The sequence below is a fragment of the Scyliorhinus canicula genome, chromosome 3, assembly GCF_902713615.1.
Source record: "Scyliorhinus canicula chromosome 3, sScyCan1.1, whole genome shotgun sequence".
NCBI lineage: Eukaryota > Metazoa > Chordata > Chondrichthyes > Carcharhiniformes > Scyliorhinidae > Scyliorhinus > Scyliorhinus canicula.
Genome location: NC_052148.1, coordinates 4,872,507 through 4,893,936, shown reverse-complemented (window position 1 = coordinate 4,893,936; position 21,430 = coordinate 4,872,507). Strand labels below are relative to the sequence as shown.

General features: G+C 45.9%; 1 protein-coding gene across 1 annotated transcript in view; it reads left to right on the top strand.

Moving 5' to 3' along the window:
* The window catches only part of LOC119963790, a 1,053,439-nt gene that overhangs the window by 855,437 nt on the left and 176,572 nt on the right, over positions 1–21,430 (top strand). The window contains exons 123-124 of the mRNA XM_038793076.1: positions 6,486–6,625; positions 7,358–7,490. Of these exons, the coding sequence (XP_038649004.1) occupies positions 6,486–6,625; positions 7,358–7,490 (273 nt within the window). The remainder of the gene's footprint in view (positions 1–6,485; positions 6,626–7,357; positions 7,491–21,430) is intronic.

The window sequence follows — 21,430 nt, the reverse complement described above, 5'->3', positions numbered from 1 at the left end:
AAATTAGCAAACGTGACGCCACTGTTTAAAAAAGGAGGTAGGCAGAAAGCAGGAAATTATAGGCCAGTGAGCTTAACTTCGGTAATAGGGAAGATGCTGGAATCTATCATCAAGGAAGAAATAGCGAGGCATCTGGATAGAAATTGTCCCATTGGGCAGACGCAGCATGGGTTCGTAAAAGGCAGGTCATGCCTAACTAATTTAGTGGAATTTTTTGAGGACATTACCAGTGCAGTAGATAACGGGGAGCCGATGGATGTGGTATATCTGGATTTCCAGAAAGCCTTTGACAAGGTGCCACACAAAATGTTGCTGCATAAGATAAAGATTCATGGTATTAAGGGTAAAGTAGTAGCATGGATAGAGGATTGGTTAATTAATAGAAAGCAAAGAGTTGGGATAAATGGGTGTTTCTCTGGTTGGCAATCAGTAGCTAGTGGTGTCCCTCAGGGATCCGTGTTGGGCCCACAATTGTTCACAATTTAGATAGATGATTTGGAGTTGGGGACCAAGGGCAATGTGTCCAAGTTTGCAGATGACACTAAGATGAGTGGTAAAGCGAAAAGTGCAGAGGATACTGGAAGTCTGCAGAGGGATTTGGATAGGTTAAGTGAATGGGCTTGGGTCTGGCAGATGGAATACAATGTTGACAAATGTGAGGTTATCCATTTTGGTAGGAATAACAGCAAACGGGATTATTATTTAAGCAATAAATTATTAAAGCATGCCGCTGTTCAGAGAGACTTGGGTGTGCTAGTGCATGAGTCACAGAAGGTTGGTTTAAAAGTGCAACAGGTGATTAAGAAGGCAAATGGAATTTTGTCCCTCATTGCTAGAGGGATGGAGTTTAAGACTAGGGAGGTTATGTTGCAATTGTATAAGGTGTTAGTGCGGCCACACCTGGAGTATTGTGTTCAGTTTTGGTCTCCTTACTTGTGAAAGGACGTACTGGCGCTGGAGGGTGTGCAGAAGAGATTCACTAGGTTAATCCCAGAGCTGAAGGGATTGGATTATGAGGAGAGGTTGAGTAGACTGGGACTGTACTCGTTGGAATTTAGAAGGATGAGGGGGGATCTTATAGAAACATTTAAAATTATGAAGGGAATAGATAGGATAGATGCGGGCAGGTTGTTTCCACTGGCGGGTGACAGCAGAACTAGGGGACATAGCCTCAAAATAAGGGGAAGTAGATTTAGGACTGAGTTTAGGAGGAACTTCTTCAACCAAAGGGTTGTGAATCTATGGAATTCCTTGCCCAGTGAAGCAGTTGAGGCTCCTTCATTACATGTTTTTAAGGTAAAGATAGATAGTTTTTTGAAGAATAAAGGGATTAAGGGTTATGGTGTTCGGGCCGGAAAGTGGAGCTGAGTCCACAAAAGATCAGCCATGATCTAATTGAATGGCGGAGCAGGCTCGAGGGGCCAGATGGCCTACTCCTGCTCCTAGTTCTTATGTTCTTATGTACATAGATCCCTGAAAGTTGCCACCCAGGTTGATAGGGTTGTGAAGAAGGCCTATGGTGTGTTGGCCTTTATTGGTAGAGGGATTGAGTTCCGGAGCCATGAGGTCATGTTGCAGTTGTACAAAACTCTAGTACGGCCGCATTTGGAGTATTGCGTACAGTTCTGGTCGCCTCATTATAGGAAGGACGTGGAAGCTTTGGAACGGGTGCAGAGGAGATTTACCAGGATGTTGCCTGGTATGGAGGGAAAATCTTATGAGGAAAGGCTGATGGACTTGAGGTTGTTTTCGTTAGAGAGAAGAAGGTTAAGAGGTGACTTAATAGAGGCATACAAAATGATCAGAGGGCTAGATAGGGTGGACAGCGAGAGCCTTCTCCCGTGGATGGAGGTGGCTAGCACGAGGGGACATAGCCTTAAATTGAGGGGTAATAGATATAGGACAGAGGTCAGAGGTGGGTTTTTTACGCAAAGAGTGGTGAGGCCGTGGAATGCCCTACCTGCAACAGTAGTGAACTCGCCAACATTGAGGGCATTTAAAAGTTTATTGGATAAGCATATGGATGATAAGGGCATAGTGTAAGTTAGATGGCCTTTAGTTTTTTTTCCATGTCGGTGCAACATCAAGGGCCGAAGGCCTGTACTGCGCTGTATCATTCTATGTTCTATGTTATCATGAAGGAGATAGTGGTGGGCAAGCCCATAGGGCTAAAGTTAGACAAGTCTCCTGGCCCTGATGGAATGCGTCACAGAGTGCTAAAAGAGATGGCTAGGGAAAATGCAAATGCACTAGTGATAATATACCAAAATTCACTAGACTCTGGGATGGTCCTGGCGGATTGGAAATTAGCAAACGTGACACCACTGTTTAAAAAAGGTGGTCGGCAGAGAGCGGGTAATAATTGGCCAGTTTGCTTAATGTCGGTAGTTGGGAAGATGATGGAATCTATTATCAAAGAAGAAATAGTGAGACGTCTGCATGGAAATTGTCCCATTGGGCAGACGAAGCATGGGTTCATAAATGGGAAGGTCGTGCCTTACTCATGGAGTGGAATTTTTTGAGGACCCTACCAGAACGGTAGATAATGGGGAGCCAATGGATGTGTTATATCTGGATTTCCAGAAAACCTTTGGCAAGATGCCACACAAAAGGTTGCTGCACAGGATAAAGATGCATGGCATTAAGGGTAAAGTAGTAGCATGGATAGAGGATTGGTTAACTAATAGAAAGCAAAGAGTGGGGATTAATGAGTGTTTCTCTGGTTGGCAATCAGTAGCTAGTGGTGTCTCTCAGGGATCAGTGCTGGGACCGCAATTGTTCACAATTTGCTTCAATGATTTGGAGTTGGGGACAAAGGGCACTATGTCCAAGTTTGCAGACGACACTAAGATGAATGGTAAAGCAAAAAGTGCAGAGGATTCCGGAAGCCTGCAGAGGGATTTCATCATATTATAGAATTTACAGTGCAGAAGGAGGCTATTCGGCCCATCAAGTCTGCACCGGCTCCTGGAAAGAGCACCCTACCCAAGGTTAACACCTCCACCCTATCCCCATAACCCAGTAACCCCACCCAACACTAAGGGCAATTTTGGACACTAAGGGCAATTTATCATGGCCAATCCACCTAACCTGCACATCTTTGGACTGTGGGAGGAAACTGGAACAACCGGAGGAAACCCACGCACACATGGGAAGGATGTGCAGACTCCGCACAGACAGTGACCCAAGCCGGAATTGAACCTGGGACCCTGGAGCTGTGAAGCGATTGTGCTATCCACAATGCTACCGTGCTGCCGTTGGATAGGTTAAGTGAATGGACTAGGGTCTGGCAGATGGAATACAATGTTGACAAATGTGAGGTTATCCACTTTGTTAGGAATAACAGCAAACAGGATTATTAATTAAATGATAAAATATTAAACCATGCTGCTGTGCAGAGAGACCTGGGTGTGCTCGTGCATGAGTCGCAAAATGTTGGTTTACAGTTACAACAGCTGATTAAGAAAGAGAATGGAATTTTGTCGTTCATTGCTCGAGAGATGGAGTTTAAGACGAGGGAGGTTATGCTGCAATTGTGTAATGTTTCAGTGAGGCCACACCTGGAGCATTGTGTTCAGTTTTGGTTCCCTTCCCTGAGAAAGGACGGACTGGAGGTTGTGCAAAGGAGAGTCACTCGGTTAATCCCAGAGTTGAAGGGGTTGGATTACGAGGAGAAGTTGCGTAGTCTTTGTCTGTACTCAGAATTTGGAAGGATGAGGGTGGGATCTTCTGGGAACATATAAAATTATAAAGGGAATAGAGAGGATCGATGCCGACAGGTTATTTCCACTGGCGGGTGAAAGCAGAACTAGGGGGCACAGCTTCAAAATAAGGGAAAATAGATTGAGGACTGAGTTGAGGTGGAACTTCTTCACCCAAAGGGCTGTGCATCTATGGAATTCCTTGCCCAGTGAAGCAGTTGAGGCACCTTAATTAAATAATTTTAAGAGAAATGTTGATAGCTTTTTGAAGAATAAAGGGATTCAGGGTTATGGTGTTCGGGCCGGAAAATGGAGCTGAGTCCACAAACGATCAGCCATGATCTCATAGAATTTACAGTGCAGAAGGAGGCCATTCGGCCCATCGAGTCTGCACCGGCTCTTGAATAGAGCACCCTACCCAAGGTCCACACCTCCACCCAACCCCACCCAACATTAAGGGCAATTTTGGACACTAAGGGCAATTTATCATAGCCAATCTACCTAACCTGCACATCTTTGTGACTATGGGAGGAAACAGGAGCACCCGGAGGAAACCCACGCACACACGGGGAGGATGTGCAGACTCCACTCAGACAGTGGCCCAAGCTGGAATCGAACCTGGGACCCTGGAGCTATGAAGCGATTGTGCTATCCACAATGCTACCATGCTGCCCATTGAATGGTGGAACAGGCTCGAGGGGCCATGTGGACTACTCTTGCCCCTAGTTCTTATGTTCTTATGTGCCTGTCAGGCAGGGAGGAGTGGTCAAGCGAGGGAACCGTGGTTTACTAAAGTCGTTAAATTACTTTTCAAGATGAAGAAGGAGACTTATGTAAAGATGAGACGTGAAGGTTCAGTTAGGGCGCTCGAGAGTTACAAGTTAGCTGGGAAGGACCTAAAGGGAGATTCTCTGTGAATTAAGGGAAGAGATTGCTGAGCCTTTGGCTTGATCTTTGTGTTATCTTTGCCTACAGGAATAGTGCCAGTAGGTTGGAGGATAGCAAATGTCCCCTTGTTCAAGAAGGGGAATAGAGATAACCCCGGTAACTATAGACAGGTGAGCCTTACTTCTGTTTTGGGCAATATCTTGTCAACGTTCATAACAGATAGGATATACAATCATCTGGAAAGGAAAAATTTGATTAGAGATAGTCAACGCGGTTTTGTGAAGGATAGGTCGTGCCTCACAAACCTCATTGAGTTCTTTGAGAAGGTGACCAAACAGGTGGTCGAGGGTAAAGCAGTTGATTGGTGTACGTGGATTTCAGTAAAGCGTTTGATAAGCTTCCCCATGGTAGTGTATTGCAGAAGACACGGAGACATGGGATTCAGGGTAATTTAGTAGTGTGGATCAGAATTTGGCTAGCTGAAAGAAGACAAAGTTGATGGGAAATGTTCATCCAGAGTTCAGGTACTAGTGGTGTACCACAAAATTTGTTTTGGGTTCACTGCTGTTTGTCATTTTTATAAATGGCCTGAAGGACGGCGTAGAAGGATGGATGAGTAAATCTGCAGATGGCACTAATCTCGCTGGAGTTGTGGACAGTGCGGAAGGATGTTGCAAGTTACAGAGCGACATAGATAAGCTGCAGAGCTGGGCTGACAGGTGGCAAATGGAGTTTAATGCAGAAAAATGTGAGGTGATTCATTTCGGAAGGAATAACAGGAAGAGAGATTACTGGGCTAATGGTAACATTCTTGGTAGTGTGGATGAGCAGAGAGATCTCGGTGTCCATGTACATTAATTCCTGAAAGTTGCAACTCCGGTAGATAGGGCTATTAAGAATTTGGTATGTTAGGCGGGGCTGTTTAGCTCACTGGGCTAAGTTACTGGCTTTTCAAGCAGACCAACCAGGCCAGCAGCACGGTTCGATTCCCCGAACAAGTGCCGCAATGTGGCGACTTGGGGCTTTTCACAGAAACTTAATTGAAGCCTACTCGTGACAATAAGCAATTTATCTTATCTTATCTCGCTTTTATTGGGAGAGAGATTGAGTTTCGGAGCCATGAGGTCATGTTGCAGCTGTACAGAACTCTGGTGCGTCTGCATTTGGAGTAGTGCGTGCAGTTCTGGTCGTCGCAGTATAGGAAGGATGTGGAAGCATTGAAAAGGGTGCAGAGCAGATTTACCAGGATGTTGCTTGGTATGGAGGGAAGATCTTATCAGGGAAGGCTGAGGGACATGAGGCTGTCTGTGCTGTACTGTTCTAGTTCTATGTCCATGTTTTTGTTAGAGAGAAGAAGGTTAAGAGCTGACTTAATTGAGGCATACAAGATAGTCTGAGGATTAGATATGGTGAACAGTGAGAGCCTTTTTCTTCGGATGGTAATGTTTAGCACGTGGGGACATAGCTTTAAATTGAGGGGAGATAGATATAGGACAGATGTCAGAGGTAGCTTCTTTACTCAGAGAATAGTAAAGGAGCAGAATGCCCTGCCTGCAACAGGAGTGGACTCACCAATATGAAGGGCATTTAAATGGTCATTGGATAAACATATGGATGATAATGGGATAGTGTAGATGGGCTTGACAGTGGTTTCACAGGTCGGCGCAACATGGAGGGCCGAAGTGCCTGTACTGTTCTATGTTCCATGTTCGGAAGTGCTTCGGCACATTTTACTGCATTAAAGGCACTTTTATAAATGCAAGTTGTTGGCGATCATTATCAGTATCTCAAATCTTTGCTCAGATGGCCTCCATTCCCACATCATTTTCTACTCGGTCAGACTCTGTTACCTTTCTGCTACATGTGTACATTTAAGGTCTCATTCTACTCACACAGCGGTTGACCAACCACCATCAAACCTACGCTTCTCGGACATCACGAGGAAAAGTTTCCGGATGGACTGGGATCATGGATCGGAGGAGGCGGACCAGTACAGAATCAGCTGGGTTCCATCTGCAGGAGGGGACAAAAAAGAGGTGATGAAATCCATACTTTCTGCTTCTGTGTAGCTCCAGCTGATTTTTAAATTTGCCTTGCAACATGCGAGTGTGAAGCAAAACCGCTGTCAGCCAGATCTGTATATGTCTGAAAATGTTCCTCCTTTCCAGGAACGATGTTTCATTGTATCCTTGTAATCCTTTCCACACTTGCTAATGAGTTGCATTCTCTGTTGGTCGTGGGGGCATGATCACACTGAAAACAGCAGGTATTTTCCATTCCCAACAGGGACAGGGAAAGTCACAGGCAGGACTGGAAAATTTGGAGATTGGCCAAAACTCAATTGGGTGGGATCAGCTCTTTGAACCGTAACCTGCAGAAACATCAGCACATTCTTTCTGAATGGCATTACTGTACTAGAAGGTGATCAGAAAACTGATTTCTGCACGGATCATATGCTCTTTAGTATTGAGATGTTGGGCTCAGTTCCCACTCAAAGAAGAGCATTTGCGCAATGAACAAAACAGTCCAAATTAGTTCATTCCTTCAATTGAATTTTCTCCAGAAATACTCCACATGAACACGAGGGAATGCCACTGGGAAAGGTGGCTGCAGCCAAGGGTTGGTAAAGGATTTTAAGGTCCTTGCGGCTCCCTGAGTGATATCAAATTCAAACATCCCCATTTTATTCAGGGAATCAGTTTTCAGAAAACAAATTGGTTTCATGCACTGAACGTATCTTGACCTTCGCTTTATGCCTTTTCTTCCAGATGATTATAAATGGCAAAGAGACAAGCCAGGTTTTAGATAACCTGGATCCTGACACCTTATATGATGTTACCCTTAATGCCATCTACCCAGACAAGACGGAAAGTGATGGCGTCTCAGCCTCCCAGCGTACATGTAAGTCTTTAGTATATAAAAATCTCCATTTGTCTTTCATACCCCCTTAGCAATTATCTTCAAATATTGAAAAGAGGACAAAGTGACATAGAAAGCACATGCTGCATATTGTGATGTGCAGCAGATCACAATATCCTTCAGGATGGGGTGTGGGATTAGTATGTTCCCCTGAATTCTCTGCTTCTGCTGTAGCAAAGTGTGTCTATTGGCTTCATTGGGTAGCCTGCTTGTGTCCAATATTCCTGGGCCATACTGCACCTTCAGCCAGATAAACCTATAAAACCATAGAATTCCGACAGTGCAGAAGGAGGCTATTTGGCCTTGTGTGTCTGCACCGACCCTCTGAAAGAGGAACCTAATTAGGCTCACTCCCCTGCCCAATCCCTGAAACCCCCCCTAACCTGCACATCTGGGACTATTTAGCATGACCAATCCACCTAAAGTGCACATCTTTGGACTGTGGGAGGAACATAGAACATAGAACGATACAGCGCAGTACAGGCCCTTCGGCCCTCAATGTTGCACCGACATGGAAAAAACCTAAAGGCCATCCAACCTACACTATGCCCTTATCATCCATATGCTTATCCAATAAACTTTTAAATGCCCTCAATGTTGGCAAGTTCACTACTGTTGCAGGTAGGGCATTCCACGGCCTCACCACTCTTTGCGTAAAAAACCCACCTCTGACCTCTGTCCTATATCTATTACCCCTCAATTTAAGGCTATGTCCCCTCGTGATAGCCACCTCCATCCGCGGGAGAAGTCTCTCGCTGTCCACCCTATCTAACCCTCTGATCATTTTGTATGCCTCTATTAGGTCACCTCTTAACCTTCTTCTCTCTAACGAAAACAACCTCAAGTCCATCAGCCTTTCCTCATAAGATTTTCCCTCCATACCAGGCAACATCCTGGTAAATCTCCTCTGCACCCGTTCCAAAGCTTCCACGTCCTTCCTATAATGAGGCGACCAGAACTGTACGCAATACTCCAAATGCGGCCGTACTAGAATTTTGTACAACTGCAACATGACCTCATGGCTCCGGAACTCAATCCCTCTACCAAAAAAGGCCATCACACCATAGGCCTTCTTCACAACCCTATCAACCTGGGTGGCAACTTTCAGGGATCTATGTACATGGACACCGAGATCCCTCTGCTCATCCACACTACCAAGAATTTTACCATTAGCCAAATATTCCGCATTCCTGTTATTCTTTCCAAAGTGAATCACCTCACACTTCTCCACATTAAACTCCATTTGCCACCTCTCAGCCCAGCTCTGCAGCTTATCTATGTCCCTCTGTAACCTGCAACATCCTTCCGCACTGTCTACAACTCCACCGACTTTAGTGTCGTCTGCAAATTTACTTACCCATCCTTCTGCTCCCTCCTCTAGGTCATTTATAAAAATGACAAACAGCAACGGCCCCAGAACAGATCCTTGTGGTACGCCACTCGTAACTGAACTCCATTCTGAACATTTCCCATCAACCACCACTCTCTGTCTTCTTTCAACTAGCCAATTTCTGATCCACATCTCTAAATCACCCTCAATCCCCAGCCTCTGTATTTTCTGCAATAGCCAACCGTGGGGAACCTTATCAAATGCTTTACTGAAATCCATATACACCACATCAACTGCTCTACCCTCGTCCACCTGTTCAGTCACCTTCTCAAAGAACTCGATAAGGTTTGTGAGGCATGACCTACCCTTCACAAAACCATGCTGACTATCCCTAATCATATTATTCCTATCTTGATGATTATAAATCGTATTTTTTATAATCCTCTCCAAGACTTTACCCACCACAGATGTTAGGCTCACCGGCCTATAGTTACCGGGGTTATCTCTACTCCCCTTCTTGAACAAAGGGACCACATTTGCTATCCTCCAGTGCTCTGGCACTATTCCTGTAGCCAATGATGACCTAAAAATCAAAGCCAAAGGCTCAGCAATCTCTTCCCTGGCTTCCCAGAGAATCCTAGGATAAATCCCATCAGGCCCCGGGGACTTATATATTTTCACCTTGTCCAGAATTGCCAACACTTCTTCCCTACTCACCTCAATACCATTTATTCTAATAGCCTGGGTCTCAGCATTCTCCTCCACAATATTATCTTTTTCCTGAGTGAATACTGACAAAAAGTATTCATTTAGTATCTCGCTTATCTCCTCAGCCTCCACACACAACTTCCCACCACTGTCCTTGACTGGCCCTACTCATACCCTAGTCATTCTTTTATTCCTGACATACCTATTGAAAGCTTTTGGGTTTTCCTTCATCCTACCTGCCAAAGACTTCTCATGTCCCCTCCTTGCTCGTCTTAGCTCTCTCTTTAGATCCTTCCTCGCTTCCCTGTAATTATCAAGCGCCCCAACTGAAACTTCACGCCTCATCTTCACATAGGCCTCCTTTTTCCTCTTAACAAGAGATTCCACTTCTTTGGTAAACCACGGTTCCCTCGTTCTACCCTTTCCTCCCTGTCTGACTGGTACGTACTGATCAAGAACATGCAATAGCTGTTCCTTGAACAAGCTCCACATATCCAGTGTGCCCAACCCTTGCAGCCTACTTCTCCAACCTACACATCCTAAGTCATGTCTAATGGCATCATAATTGCCCTTCCCCCAGCTATAACTCTTGCCCTGCGGGGTATACTTATCCCTTTCCATCACTAATGTAAAGGTCACCGAATTGTGGTCACTGTCTCCAAAGTGTTCACTTACCTCCAGATCTAACACCTGGCCTGGTTCATGACCCAAAACCAAATCCAAAGTGGCCTCAACTCTTGTTGGCCTGTCAACATATTGTGTCGGAAAACCCTCCTGCATACATTGTACAAAGAACGACCCATCCACTGTACTCGAACTATATCTTTTCCAGTCAATATTAGGAAAGTTAAAGTCTCCCATAACAACTACCCTGTTACTTTCACTCTTTTCCAGAATCATCTTCGCCATCCTTTCCTCTACATCTCTAGAACTATTAGGTGGCCTATAGAAAACTCCCAGCAGGGTGACCTCTCCTTTCCTGTTTCTAACCTCAGCCCATACTACCTCGGAAGAAGAGTCCCAATCTTGCACCCTTTCTGCCACCGTAATACTGTCCTTGACTAGCAGCGCCACACCTCCCCCTCTTTTGCCCCCTTCTCTGACTTTACTAAAGCACCTAAACCCCGGAACCTGCAACAACCATTCCTGTCCCTGCTCTATCCATGTCTCTGAAATGGCCACAACATCGAAGTCCCAGGTACCAACCCATGCTGCCAGTTCCCCTACCTTATTTCGTATACTCCTGGCATTGAAATAGACACACTTCAAACCACCTACCTGAACACTGCCGCCCTCCTGCGAAGTCAAATCTGTGCTCCTGACCTCTCTACTCTCAATCTCTCGCACCCCAAAACTACAATCCAGGTTCCCATGCCCCTGCTGAATTAGTTTAAACCCCCCCAAAGAGTACTAACAAATCTCCCCCCCAGGATATTGGTGCCCCTTAGGTTCAGATGTAGACCATCCTGTCTATAGAGGTCCCACCTTCCCCAGAAAGAGCCCCAGTTATCCAGAAATCTGAATCCCTCCCGCCTGCACCATCCCTGTAGCCACGTGTTTAATTGCTCTCTCTCCCTATTCATCGTCTCACTATCACGTGGCACGGGCAACAACCCAGAGATAACAACTCTGTTTGTTCTCGCTCTGAGCTTCCATCCTAGCTCCCTAAAGGCCTGCCTGACATCCTTGTCCCCTTTCCTACCTATATCGTTAGTGCCAATGTGGACTACGACTTGGGGCTGCTCCCCCTCCCCCTTAAGGACCCGAAAAACACGATCCGAGACATCACTTACCCTTGCACCTGGGAGGCAACATACCAAACGTGAGTCTCTCTCGCTCCCACAAAATCTCCTATCTGTGCCCCTGACTATTGAGTCCCCAATTACTAATGCTCTGCTCCTCTCCCCCCTTCCCTTCTGAGCAACAGGGACAGACTCCGTGCTAGAGTCCCGCACCCCATGGCTTACCCCTGGTAAGTCGTCCCCCCCACAAGTATCCAAAACGGTATACTTGTTACTCAGGGGAACGACCGCAGGGGGTCCCTGCACTGTCTGCTTCTTCCCAGTCCCTCTTACAGTTACCCATCTATCTCCAGTCTTTGGTGTAACTACTTCCCTGAAGCTCCTATCTATGACCACCTCTGCCTCCCGAATGATCCGAAGTTCATCCAACTCCAGCTCCAGTACCATAACTCGGTCTTGTAGGAGCTGGAGCTGGCTGCACTTCCTGCAGGTAAAATCAGCAGGGACACTAACGGCATCCCTCACCTCAAACATCCTGCAGGAGGAACATTGCACTACCTTCCCTGCCATCCCACTTAATTTCAACCAAGTTCTGGTAAACAAATATAAAACAAATAAAAAAATAATAATATAATATAGCACTTACCTGCTCACCCCAATGGGTCTTATTATTAGGTTAGAGGAGGAGGGCGGGTGGGAGACACTACACGTGTAGTGTCTCGGGTATCCTCTCCACCACAATTTATTGGCTAGGAGAAAATCCTTCCCAGAAGTCCGCGGGACGTACTTCCGGTTCCCGCCTTATATTATCTTTGCTCCCACTGGCACCCCGCCGCTCTCAATGTGTCCCCTCCCGCTGTTTTCAATGTCCCGGCTGTCTTACCTCTCGCGCTGTTTTCAATGTCCTGGCTGTCTCTCCTCTCGCGCTGTTTTCAATGTCCCGACTGTCTTACCTCTCGCGCTCTTTTCAATGTCCTGGCTGTCTCTCCTCTCGCGCTGTTTTCAATGTCCCGACTGTCTTACCTCTCGCGCTGTTTTCAATGTCCCGGCTGTCTCTCCTCTCGCGCTGTTTTCAATGTCCCGGCTGTCTTACCTCTCGCGCTCTTTTCAATGTCCCGGCTGTCTTACCTCTCGCGCTCTTTTCAATGTCCCGGCTGTCTCTCCTCTCGCGCTGTTTTCAATGTCCTGGCTGTCTCTCCTCTCGCGCTGTTTTCAATGTCCCGGCTGTCTCTCCTCTCGCGCTGTTTTCAATGTCCCGGCTGTCTCTCCTCACGCGCTGTTTTCAATGTCCTGGCTGTCTCTCCTCTCGCGCTGTTTTCAATGTCCCGGCTGTCTCTCCTCTCGTGCTGTTTTCAATGTCCCGGCTGTCTCTCCTCACGCGCTGTTTTCAATGTCCTGGCTGTCTCTCCTCTCGCGCTGTTTTCAATGACCCGACTTTCTTACCTCTCGCGCTGTTTTCAATGTCCCGGCTGTCTCTCCTCTCGCGCTGTTTTCAATGTCCCGGCTGTCTTACCTCTCGCGCTTTTTTCAATGTCCCGGCTGTCTTACCTCTCGCGCTGTTTTCAATGTCCCGGCTGTCTTACCTCTCACGCTCTTTTCAATGTCCCGGCTGTCTTACCTCTCGCGCTCTTTCCAATGTCGGAGGACCCTGAGGAAACCCACAAAGACACGGAGAGAACGTACAAGCGCCACACAGACAATCTACCGAGGCAGAAATTGAACCCAGTTCTCTGGCGCTGTGAGGCAGCAGTGATAACCCAACCCCGGATTAATCTATGCCTCCCTCAACTTGCCTCCTCTTTTATTCATGGACCCACTTCCCCAACCCCTTATCTATTCCTCATAGAAAATGATCGGCCTCACTACATTTTCCCACGACCTGCGCATCACTTGTCTGTACAAAGGTAAATAACAATCATATTTGTATTTATCTAACATATTTTAACAGTCTGAAGTAACTTTACTGGATGACATCAGCAGATTGCTATCCATTTAAGTTAAACTAATGATGTTTGTTTTCATAGAACTTGGAAAATTTTCAGACAGGAGACCAGTTACCAGCGGTGTACCACAGGGATCAGTGCTGGGTTCTGCTATTTGTGATTTTTTTCAATGACATTGATAGGATGCAGAGCTGTGCCGAAAAATGGCAGATGGAGTTTAACCCTGATAAGTGCGAGGTGGTTCATTTTGGTGGAAAAAATTTGAATGCTAATTACAGGGTCAACGGCAGGGAATGTGGAGGAACAGAGAGATCTTGGAGTTCATGTCATAAGAACATAAGAACTAGGAGCAGGAGTAGGCCATCTGGCCCTTCGAGCCTGCTCCACCATTCAATGAGATCATGGCTGATCTTTTGTGGACTCAGCTCCACTTTCCGGCCCGAACACCATAACCCTTAATCCCTTTTTTCTTCAAAAAACTATATATCTTTACCTTAAAAACATTTAATGAAGGAGCCTCAACTGCTTCACTGGGCAAGGAATCCCATAGATTCACAACCCTTTGGGTGAAGAAGTTCCTCCTAAAATCAGTCCTAAATCTACTTCCCCTTATTTTGAGGCTATGCCCCCTAGTTCTGCTTTCACCCGCCTGTGGAAACAACCTGCCCGTATCTATCCTATCTATTCCCTTCATAATTTTACATGTTTCTGTGAGATCCCCCCTCATCCTTCTAAATTCCAACGAGTACAGTCCCAGTCTACTCAACCTCTCCTCGTAATCCAACCCGTTCAGCTCTGGGATTAACCTCGTGAATCTCCTCTGCACACCCTCCAGTGCCAGTACGTCCTTTCTCAAGTAAGGAGACCAAAACTGAACACAATACTCCAGGTGTGGCCTCACTAACACCGTATACAATTGCAGCATAACCTCCCTAGTCTGAAACACCTTCCCACTAGCAATGAAGGACAAAATTCCATTTGCCTTCTTAATCACCTGTTGCACCTGTAAACCAACTTTCTGTGACTCATGCACTAGCACACCCAGGTCTCTCTGCACAGCAGCATGCTTTAATATTTTATTGTTTAAATAATAATCCCGGTTGCTGTTATTCCTACCAAAGTGGATAACCTCACATTTGTCTACATTGTATTCCATTTGCCAGACCCTAGCCCATTTACTTAACCTATCCAAATCCCTCTGCAGACTTCCAGTATCCTCTGCACTTTTCGCTTTACCACTCATCTTAGTGTCATCTGCAAACTTGGACACATTGCCCTTGGTCCCCAACTCTAAATCATCTATGTAGATTGTGAACAATTGTGGGCCCAACACGGATCCCTGAGGGACACCACTAGCTAATGACGCCAACCAGAGAAACACCCATTAATCCCCACTCTTTGCTTTCTATTAATTAACCAATCCTCTATCCATGCTACTACTTTACTCTTAATGCCATGCATCTTTATCTTATGCAGCAGCCTTTTGTGTGGCACCTTGTCAAAAGCTTTCTGGAAATCTAGATAGACCACATCCATTTGCTCCCCATTATCTACTTAAGTAAGGTAATGTAAGGTCTACTTACTTAAGTAACCCTTAAGTAAGGTTAAGGGGGGGGGGTTGTTGGGATACAGGTGTAGGGTGGATATGTGGGTTTGAGTAGGGTGATCATTGCTCAGCACAACATCGAGGGCCGAAGGGCCTGTTCTGTGCTGTACTGTTCTATGTCTATGTCTACTGCACTGGTAATGTCCTCAAAAAATTCCACTAAATTTAAGACCTGCCCTTTATGAACCCATGCTGCGTCTGCCCAATGGAACAATTTCTATCCAGATGCCTCGCTATTTCTTCCTTGAAGATAGATAGAAGGGCCAGATGGCCTACTCCTGCTCCTAGTTCTTATGTTCTTATGACATGAACTCCAAGATCTCTCTGTTCCTCCACATTCCCTGCCGTTGACCCTGTAATTAGCATTCAAATTTTTTCCACCAAAATGAACCACCTCGCACTTATCAGGGTTAAACTCCATCTGCCATTTTTCGGCACAGCTCTGCATCCTATCAATGTCATTGAAAAAAATCACAAATAGCAGAACCCGACTACCGAAGTTAAGCTCACTGGCCTATAATTTACTGCCCTCTGCCTACCTCCTTTTTTAAACAGTGGTGTCACGTTTGCTAATTTCCAATCCACAAGGACCACCCCAGAGTCTAGTGAATTTTGGTAAATCATCACCAGTGCATCTGCAATTTCCCTAGCAATCTCTTTTGGCACTCTGGGATGCATTCCATCAGGGCCAGGAGACTTGTCTACCTTTAGCCCCATTAGCTTGCCCATCACTACCTCCTTAATGATAACAATCCTCTCAAGGTCCTCACCTGTCATAGTCTCATTTCTATCAGTCGCTGGCATGTTATTTGTGTCTTCCACTGTGAAGACCGACTGAAAAAACCCATTCAGTTCCTCAGCCATTTCCTCATCTCCCATTATTAAAACTCCCTTCTCATCCTCTAAAGGACCAATATTTACCTTAGCCACTCTTTTTTGCTTTATATATTTGTAAAACCTTTTGCTGTCTGTTTTTATATTCTGATCAAGTTTACTCTCACAATCTATCTTACTCTTCTTTATATTTTTTTAGTAGCTTTCTGTTGCCCCTTAAATATTTCCCAGTCCTCTAGTCTCTCACCAATCTTTGCCACTTTGTATGCTCTTTCCTTCAATTTTTTACTCTCCCTTATTTCCTGAGATATCCACGGTCGATCTTCCCTCTTTCTACCGTCCTTCCTTTTTGTGGGTATAAACCTTTGCTGAGCACTGTGAAAAACCGCTTGGAAGGTTCTCCACTGTTCCTCAACTGTTCCACCATAAAGTCTTTGCTCCCAGTCTATCTTAGCTAGTTCTTCTCTCATCCCATTGTAATCTCCTTTGTTTAAACACAAAACACTAGTATTTGATTTTACCTTCTCACCCTCCATCTGTATTTTAAATTCCACCATATTGTGATCGCTCCTTCCGAGAGGATCCCTATCTATGAGATCATGAATCAATCCTGTCTCATTACACAGGACAAGATCTCGGACCGCTTGTTCCCTCGTAGGTTCCATTACATACTGTTCTAGGAAACTATCGCGGATACATTCTATAAACTCCTCCTCAAGGTTGCCTTGACCGACCTGGTTAAACCAATCGACATGTAGATTAAAATCCCCCATGATAACTGCTGTACCATTTCTACATGCAACAGTTATCTCTTTGTTTATTTCCTCCCCCACCATAACGTTACTATTTGGTGGCCAATAGACTACTCCTATCAGTGACTTTTTCGCCTTACTATTCCTGATTTCCACCCAAATGGATTCAACCTTATCCTCCATAGCACCGATATCATCCCTAACTATTGCCCGGATGTCATCCTTACATAACAGAGCTACACCACCTCCCTTACCATCCACTCTGTCCTTCCGAATAGTTTGATACCCTCGGACTGCCTGCTGTGATAGTGGAGTCAGACACTTTAGGAACTTTCAAGTAGTTATTGGATAGGAACATGGAGCAGACCAGAATGACATAGAGTGGGATCGCTTAATCTTGCGTTCGGACAATGCTCGGCACAACATCGAGGGCCGAAGCCCCTGTTCTCTGCTGCACTGTTCTATGTTCCATGTTCCATGAGAAGCCGGGTTCGAATCCCAGCCCTGGGTTGCTGTGCGTGTGGAGTTTGCACATTCTCCCCATGTCTGCGTGGGTTTCACCCCCCCAACCCAATGATGTGCACGTTAGGTGGATTGGCCACGCTAAACTCCCCCTGAATTGGAAGAAAAACAGTAAGTGGGTGCACTAAAACATTTTTACAAAGTAAATAAGGTGACATAGAAAAGATAATCAACCGCAGTAATCCTGCCCGGAAATTATGGAATGTTACCTTATTGACTCGCAATATTCCTCAAACTTCATTATCCAGTGAAACACATTTTTTGATCTGTTCTACTGTTGAATTTAGTGACCCATTGCACTAACATACGTCAATCCCTTTCCCCACCCCCAATCCATTACCCCTACATGTGAAGCCGCTTTATGTCAGTATCCAACATTTCAGCTTGCATCTCCTTTATTTAGCCTTGCTGTCTTGCTGATCTCTCTGTCCTTGATCAGCAGCATTATTCCAATAGAGCTGGAAAAACACCACCTCAACTTTCCATGAGGTGCTTTATAGCATCCTGGACTCAACAACGTGTTCAACAATTTTACATCATTATCCAGGCCCCATTTTGGTTCTTTTCCCTTTGCAAGCTTTGATTTTAACCCTTTTTTCTCTTGTTTCTGCTTTGAGACAGCAGCTGCTCATTATTCTGTGATTCACGCCTCCTCTGGCCACATCTTGTCCCATTACACACATTGACAACTCTTTTGCCATTTAATTTCTCCTGCCTTCCACCCTGTGACAGATCTTCCCACTTTTTTTAATCACCTCCCATCTGTTTAAAACCTGATGACTTTTTTTTCTCCCTCTTCATGTTGTGCCAGACCAGCTGAGCATTTTCAGCATTTTTTGTTTTTACATCACTTTTCCCTTGTCTTTTGTGAGGGAAAAATGTTTTGTTGTATTTTCATACCGTGCAACAGCAGCAATAAACCCTGTCAACCTTTCCCAAAGTTCAGTGGGACCCTCAACCTGGGATGATCGCACAGGCTGATTATGGGTGGGGATTTCAACATGGTTATTGATCAAGGCGTGGACCGGTCATGTTCGAGAACGGGCAAGTTGCCAGCAATGCCCAAGAAAGCACAACAGCGCCTTTACTTCCTCAGGAAACTAAGGAAATTTGGCATGTCCACATTAACCCTTACCAACTTTTACAGATGCACTACAGAGAGCATCCTCACGGGCTGCATCACAGCCTGGTATGGCAACTGCTCGGCCCAGGACCGCAAGGAACTTCAGAGAGTCGTGAATACCTCCCAGTCCATCACACAAACCTGCCTCCCATCCATTGATTCCATCTACACCTCCCGCTGCCGGGGGAAAGCAGACAGCATAATCAAGGATCCCTCCCACCCGACTTACTCACTTTTCCAACTTCTTCCATCGGGCAGGAGATTCAGAAGTCTGAGAACACGGACGAACAGACTCAAAAACAGCTTCTTCCCCACTGTCACCAGACTCCTAAATGACCCTTTTATGGACTGTCCTCATTAACACTACACCCTGTCTGCTTCATCCGATGCCAATGCTTATGTAGTTACATTGTATATCTTGTGTTGCCCTATTATGTATTCTCATGTATTTTCTTGAATTCTGTTCAATTCCCTTTCTTCCCATGTACTGAATGATCTGTTGAGCTGCTTGCAGAAAAATACTTTTCACTGTACCTCGGTACACGTGACAATAAACAAATCCAATCCAATCCAATCCAATGGCAAAGGAGCTGAAAGGGTTCATGGAGCAGATGGGGGCGGGGTGGGTGGATCCGTGGTGATTTAGGCAGCCGAGAGCCAGGGAATTTTCTTTCTTCTCCCACGTTCACAAGGTGTAATCCTGGATAGATTTCTTTGTTGTGGGCAGGGCCCTGTTGGTAAGGGTGGTGGATACGGGGTATTCGGCAATTACGATCTAGGACCATGCTCCGTACTGGGTGGACCTGCAGGTCAGTATGGACAGTAAGCAGCGCCCACAGTAGAGATTGGATGTGGGGCTGTTTGCGGACGAAGTGGTCTGCGAGAGATTGAGGAAGTGGATGCTGAACTACATGCAGGTACTGTAAACGATATGGGGGAGGTCTCAGCAGCGGTGGTCCGGGAAGCGCTGGAGGCGGTGGTGAGAGGGGAGCTGATCTAGATCCAGACTTACAGTGACAGGACGGACAGCCATGATGTGGTGATGCCGGCGTTGGATTGGGGTGAGCACTGTAACACGGACAGGGCAGAGACGGACCGACTGGTAAGAGAGAGCCTACGAGTGGATAGGAAGTATGTGAAGGCTCCAGAGCCAGGGCTGTTGAGGGAACGCCGGAGGCTGCAGGCAGAATTTAGTTTGTTAACTACAGGAAAGGTAGTGGAGGAACTCAGGAAGGTGAAGGAAGCGGTGTACATGGGGAAAAGGCCAGGAGGTTGATTGCACAGCAGCTCAGACAAAGGGAGGCAGCGAGGGAAATAGGGAAAGTGGGTTGATGGGGATTGGAACTTAGTTGGGGACTCAGAGGGGGTGAGCAAGACCTTCGGGACTTTTATAGTAGTCCTTGATAAATATCAAACTAATCGGAAGGACTGAGTGGATGGTAAGGGTGGTGTAGCTCTGTTATTTAAGGATGACATCCGGGCAATAGGAAGGGATGACATCGGTGCAATGGAGGACAAGGTTGAATCCATTTGAGTGGAAATTAGGAATAGTAAGGTGAAAAAGGCACTGATAGGAGTAGTCTATAGGCCACCAAATAGTAACAATATGGTGGGGCAGGCAATAAACAAAGAAATAACTGATGCATGTAGAAATGGTGCAGTCGTTATCATGGGGGATTTTAATCTACATGTTGATTGGTTTAACCAGGTCGGTCAAGGCAGCCTGGAGGAGGAGTTTGTAGAATATATCCGTGATAGTTTCCTAGAAGAGTATGTAACAAAGAACAAAGAACAAAGAAAATTACAGCACAGGAACAGGCCGTTCGGCCCTCCCAGCCTGCGCCGATCTAGATCCTTTATCTAAGCCTGTCTCCTATTTTCCAAGGTCTACTTCCCTCTGTTCTCGCCCGTTCATATACCTGTCTAGATGCCTCTTAAATGATGCTATCGTGCCCGCCTCTACCACCTCCGCTGGTAAAGCGTTCCAGGCACCCACCACCCTCTGCGTAAAAAACTTTCCATGCACATCTCCCTTAAACTTTCCCCTCTCACCTTGAAATCGTGACCCCTTGTAACTGACACCCCTACTCTTGGAAAAAGCTTGTTGCTATCCACCCTGTCCATACCTCTCATCATTTTGTAGACCTCAATCAGGTCCCCCCTCAACCTCCGTCTTTCCAACGAAAACAATCCTAATCTACTCAACCTTTCTTCATAGCTAGCACCCTCCATACCAGGCAACATCCTGGTGAACCTCCTCTGCACCCTCTCTAAAGCATCCACATCTTTCTGGTAATGTGGCGACCAGAACTGCACGCAGTATTCCAAACGTGGCCGAACCAAAGTCCTATACAACTGTAACATGACCTGCCAACTCTTGTACTCAATACCCCGTCCGATGAAGGCAAGCATGCTGAATGTCTTCTTGACCACTCTATCAACCTGCGTTGCCACCTTCAGGGGACAATGGACCTGAACTCCCAGATCTCACTGTACATCAATTTTCCCCAGGACCCTTCATTTGACCATATAGTCTGCTCTTGAATTTGATCTTCCAAAATGCATCACCTCGCATTTGCCTGGATTGAACTCCATCTGCCATTTCTCTGCCCAACTCTCCAATCTATCTATATTTTGTTGTATTCTCTGACAGTCCTTCTCGCTATCTGCAACTCCACCAATCTTAGTATCATCTGCAAACTTGCTAATCAGACCACTTATACCTTCCTCCAGGTCATTTATGTATATCACAAACAACAGTGGTCCGAGCACGGATCCCTGTGGAACACCACTAGTCACCCTTCTCCATTTTGAGACACTCCCTTCCACCACTACTCTCTGTCTCCTGTTGCCCAGACAGTTCTTTATCCATCTAGCTAGTACACCCTGAACCCCATACGACTTCACTTGTTCCATCATCCTGCCATGGGAAACCTTATCAAACGCCTTACTAAAGTCCATGTATATGACATCTACAGCCCTTCCCTCATCAATTAACTTTGTCACTTCCTCAAAGAATTCTATTAGGTTTGTAAGACATAACCTTCCCGGCACAAAACCATGCAGCCTATCACTGATCAGTCTATTTTCTTCCAGATGTGAATAGATCCTGTCCCTCAGTATCTTCTCCAACAGTTTGCCTCCCACTGACGGCAAGCTCACAGGTCTATAATTCCCTGGATTATCCCTGCTACTCTTCTTAAACAAAGGGACAACATTAGCAATTCTCCAGTCCTCCGGGACCTCACCCGTGCTCAAGTATACTGCAAAGATGTCTGTTAAGGCCCCAGCTATTTCAACCCTCGCTTCCCTCAGTAACCTGGGATAGATCCCATAAGGTCCTGGGGACTTGTCCACCTTAA